This window comes from Elephantulus edwardii, unplaced genomic scaffold (assembly GCF_000299155.1).
Source record: "Elephantulus edwardii isolate Elephantulus edwardi_28Jun2011 unplaced genomic scaffold, EleEdw1.0 scaffold00013, whole genome shotgun sequence".
Taxonomy (NCBI): domain Eukaryota; kingdom Metazoa; phylum Chordata; class Mammalia; order Macroscelidea; family Macroscelididae; genus Elephantulus; species Elephantulus edwardii.
Genome location: NW_006399763.1, coordinates 13,186,153 through 13,191,573, shown reverse-complemented (window position 1 = coordinate 13,191,573; position 5,421 = coordinate 13,186,153). Strand labels below are relative to the sequence as shown.

Genomic DNA, 5,421 nt, shown 5'->3' with positions numbered 1-5,421 from the left:
TAGACTTCAATGCCGTAAACATATTTCATCCAGTTTTTCTCAATCTTACCCCCACCCCAATGCCAGCCTCAAAATATCTCTTTTAAAGTAGAAAATCAATAGAACAACATATATAGATCAGTTTTAAGAAATATTTTGACCCACTTTTCGAACTGTGTTTGCATGTTCTTTCAATACCATTGTATTATTATTGTGCTTATTCAGTCTTAAAAATTCTGTGTTTTGAAGTCATTTCAAAGATTTAGCAAAACCTAACTAAAAACTATATTACACATTTTAACTTTTACGTTGTATATATACCAAATTCATTTTTCAAGCCTCGTAATCCTTATTATGCTTCAAAATAAATGGTATATTAAACTGTATTATATGAATAATCATTTGAATTCTTTTTAAATTTTAGTATTATTCTGTTACATTATCAATGTCTTTAAAATATAAAGAACAAGAAAATTTTGTATAATGTAAATGTAATATTTATGCATGAAAGTAGGAAATGCAGAAATTATTATCAAGGTGTTATTTGAACTACAATACCAGCTCTTAATCTAAATGTATTTGACAGATATTTCTATAGTGTCATTTCAATTAAATGATGTCCATGTGGTTAACATTGACATAGCATGAATAAAGTTTATAAAACAGATTTTTCTCAAAGGTATAGGCTTACAAAGCCATTTACTTTAACATCATATTGTAAAAAGATGTTTGCCTTTCTGTAATGCTAATTTTGTTTTACCTTTTATTGATGAAACTTTACATAACTATTAATCATTCCATCTTGATACAGATTTCTTCTATGCCAATTTATGGCAGCTGATGAGGTACAGTAATTTTTTAAAGATAAAAATTCCTGTTTTCTTTTCTCCAGCTACCAAGTATTTATCAAAGCATCTTTTTAAAAAAATTTATATCTTTATGAATACAAATAAGTTTCCATATTGCAGAACCATGTCAGAGTGATGATACATTTTTAAGGCTGTAAAAAGGTTAAAGTTTATTGCAAAATACTACATTTGTCATCATAATTGCAAAGTAAGACATTAAGTGTAAGACAAGTGCATTTGATTAGTGACATAGTACATCATTATTTCCATTAGAAAGAGGAAACTCTGCCTCAAATGTAAATATTTAGGCCACAGTATATGAATATGAGTGCAGTATAGATTAGATATTAAAAATTTCTTAATTGTGCCTTCAGAGAAACAGCCTGAAAAAAAGAATAAAATGATCCAACAGCAAATAAATTACTGTCTGGGGAATGACCTAACAAAATTATTAGGTGATAAAGTCACCTGGTTTCCCAAATATTAAAAAAACTCTTACAAGTTTTTTTCAATTTTAAAAACCATTAATAATCAAATTTAACAGTTAACTTTGGCCTGAAGTTGAGAAGAGCTTAAGTAACTGCATCAGCAAGTTTTTTGTGAGATTTTGAGAGAGTGAATCCCATGTTTTAGGACTTAGACTGCGTAGTTTTTTTACTGCTGAGATATTGATACTGTTTGAAGGTTATAAGGATATGTCACAGAACAATAATAGAGACCTAAGATAGTCTTAAAATTTTATGGAGACCTAGACATGTATATTGATAAAGATCTTGACAGTCTAAACAACTACAATGCTTAACTGGGCATTTGTAAATTTTTTAAAAAATCATATAATGGCAAGAAATAAGAAGTGAATTTCTAAAAGCTAATCAATACCCTGATATTGGTGTTATGCTTTTAATCTGTAATATTAGTTTGTTCAACTAAAGAATATCCTGGCATAGTTTGTAGGGAGTTGTGCTAATCCAAAAGCCTTGCTTTTTTGGAATCAATCAGAGATTCCACGGGAGAAAAACGGACAATTTCCTCAAACGCATTTATGGCCTCTGAAAGCACGCTTAAGGATCAGCTATGAGTCAGTTCTGACTGGATAGCAATTGATTTTGAGTTAAATATTTTGAAATATATTCATGTTTGAATTAAAATTTGAACAGTATTTTGGAATCAGGAGTGGTATCCACATCTTTCACAACATGCCTCTGGAAACTCTATGAATGTTGAGAAATGATGATAATCATAGAAAGGCTTCAGGTCTTTTGGTTTGTTATGAGTCATACTCAAATCAATGGCAATCAAAAACAGCAACAATATTTCGTTTATAAATAGTTGATCAGATAAGTGAAAATTCTCATTTCATATCATGCACACTTACATTCTAAATAACCAATCCAGGTTGATGATTTGCATTTTTTTTAGTTCATATTTTGTCAAAAACCTCCATGTAAGTGGAATAAAAATCTATGTTGAGTAAGATTCTAGACTTCAAAAATAATATATCCTCCCAGTCCAGTTCAAAGAAAATATCTTAAAAATAAACAGCTTTCTGTAATTTCTCTGTTTGTACTGATTTTAGTTTGAAATAAGCTTTGGAATTAACTAAGACTTACTTAGCTAAAAAAAGACACTCAACAATATGCACTGGCAGTGATACAGTGGTCTTGAACGTGACTGAGATTATGAGGATATTGCAAGACAGGACGAAGTTCAGATTTCTTTGTTCATTTGTTTTGTTTATAGGGTTTGTATAAGTCCCAGTTCACTTGATAGCATCTACCAATAACAGCAAGAAGCCTTCTTCTCATTCAGAATTGTAGTCATAATGGTAAGGAACATTATGATCAGGAATTGTGCTGCTGCTACAGCAGTAGAAACATGGGCGTTCTCCTCTAGTGTGCTTTACTGCCTCTGAAAAACTGCTAGAGGTCACTAATGGCGCCAGTTCTTACTTGATAGGACACTGTTACAACAACAGAATATTAGAGTATACTTAGTTTATATTTAATTTTTAGGAAACTTAAAAATGAGTTATCACCACTAAATTTTGCTCAATTAAATATTATCTCACTATGTAGCAATTCTTCATAGAGGAATTGTTTTTTAGACTAAAATCCTCTGCAGGAAAGTACTAGAAAATTTTACACATTAGAATTGCAAATTACTCATTTTGTAAAATTTTAGTGTGAACACTCGTTTGATGCCTAAATCTTCATCACAACCTTCTTTTGTATTAATTAAGTAATTAGAGGAAAAAGAATACTAGTGCCTTTTGGAGCCAGTCATTCAATTTTAAACTTTTCCTGCTTCCCTTTATTTTCTTAATGATATACTTTTATATCTTTTTCAGCCTGTGATCAATTATCACTTGGGGTAGCTGCCATCTTTGGGCCTTCACACAGCTCTTCGGCAAACGCAGTGCAGTCCATCTGTAATGCTTTGGGGGTTCCCCACATACAGACGCGCTGGAAGCACCAAGTGTCAGACAACAAAGATTCCTTCTATGTCAGTCTCTACCCAGACTTCTCTTCGCTCAGCCGTGCCATTTTGGACCTGGTGCAATTTTTCAAGTGGAAAACTGTCACCGTGGTGTATGATGACAGCACTGGTAAGAAAAATCCGTAGCCTTTGAGTCTATGCTAAACATAAATATTTTCTGTAGTCTGCTCCAGATTGGTACTATATATGTTTTATATTTATGTAAGTTAAAGGATAGAGAGTAATTTTAGTCTAATTGATGTTAGTCCTCAAATCTAAAGTGCAAGTAAAACATGAATTTTTAAAATCTAGTTGTTGGTTTAATTTGAACTAATTTAAAGGATAGAAATAGTATGACGTATACCATGGATGCATATATATAAAGAGTTTTTCTTCTAAATTAGGTGAGTTTCCCAAAGCAAAACTTCCTGCTTAGTTGAAAATGGAACTTTTTTCTTAATGGAAAAAAAAAAAAGAAGTTTTACTTCATCTGTTTCTTCAGTTGTTTATATACAAAAAAGGCACATTAAAAGTTGTAACATTATATAACAAAACAGTGCTTAAAGAACTTCTCGGCTAAGAACAGTAAGAAGTCTGGAAGCTTTGTGTTAGAGAATTGTGCCAAACTAAATGGGTATGGCTAGAATCCACAAGCCCCTCAAGATGATCATTCTCCATTGTGAAGGCACCTCTGTAAACCCCAATAGTCATTTATGTGTTTGTACTGACTTGAACGTTTGACTATTAGAAATATTTGAATACTTGATTATTACACAAGAACGTGGTTCCCTATGAAGTTGGAAATGTTTAAGTAGAGAAACAGTTTAGAGATTGGAAATGTTTATGTGGAGATTGCATTTAGAAATTTGGGAAAACTGAATTTGTTAATGATGTTTATTTTGGAGTCTTGAATGTTGTAGTAACTTGGTCTCTAATAATTTACAACCCTTCCTTTTAATGTACATAATTATTTTTGTAAACGAATTATCTTGAGATATCAATATAAATTAAGTCTCTCAGAGAAAAAAAATTAAACAGTAAACTTGAAGTTTTATTTTTCTTGAATATTATATTTGATAAAGGAGAGATGCTGTTTTGTTGATGACAAGTAATTTCACATTAAAATATAAGAAAAGATTGGGAAATATTTAACATGAATCAGTAGTGATTAATCTTATAAAACAGTATCTGGGGATGATATCATTAAACACAATGTGAATAGAGCATGAAACACAATATATATAAACTAAACACAAAGAATATGAATTTTGTTATATAAACCAATATAAAATTGAAAGAATGTAAACATATAAACAATGTTCTTAAAACCAGAAAATTAAAAACAACCTCTCAATCTTGCACTTCACTGTTCCTTCCTAATCATGCTTAGACTAAAAGCCTCTTGAATTTGAATTTTCTACAACAACCAGGAGCTCCCTTTATTTATGTACTGTAGGCTGCACATGGAAATATGTGTTGTTGTTATTGTCAAGTGCCAACAAGTCGTAGGCAACTCATACTGGCCCTATTAACAAAAGACCTGAACACTTGTATAACTTTCATCCTTTCTCCAGGTTCATAGGGTTTCTGAGCCAAGCTATTTTGGAAGTGGATGCCACTCCTGCTTTCAAGTTTGTTTTAAATGGGGAGCGCCACCGAACACTGTCCACCATGGGTAACCATTATCACATTTGACACATCAGTGTCACAGCGTTCAGCTTCACAGCAAACACAAGTTACCTAAGTTACCTCTGAACAGCAAGTGGACAGACCAGGCTATATGACTTAAAAGAATGTTTGAGCAAAACCAGTTAAAAGCAGGCCTGAGGGCCATGCATTAAAGTCATCCACCTTTGGCTTGGTAACATCACTTTCTGTCCACTAGGCCAACTGATCTCTCTGTATGCTGTTGCTGTTGTTGTTAAATGCCATCGAGTCATCGTTGTTGTGGTTGTTATGTGCCGTCGAGTCGCTTGCGCATAGCGACCCTATGTACAACAGCCCTAAACTCTGCTCTGTCCTGCGCCAATTGCACTGTCTCTGACACTCCCATCCTGATTACCCCAGTCACTGAATCAATCCACCTCATAGAGGGCCTTCCCCTGCTGTGCTGTTCCTC

The 5,421-nt window shown here is 32.7% G+C and overlaps 1 protein-coding gene across 4 annotated transcripts in view; it reads left to right on the top strand.

Moving 5' to 3' along the window:
• GRIK2 (glutamate receptor, ionotropic, kainate 2) overlaps positions 1-5,421 on the top strand; it is a 1,103,729-nt gene that overhangs the window by 345,996 nt on the left and 752,312 nt on the right. For all 4 annotated transcript variants that reach the window (XM_006881188.1, XM_006881187.1, XM_006881189.1 and 1 more), the window contains one exon: positions 3,175-3,432. In XM_006881188.1, coding sequence (XP_006881250.1) covers positions 3,175-3,432 — 258 coding nt within the window. The remainder of the gene's footprint in view (positions 1-3,174; positions 3,433-5,421) is intronic.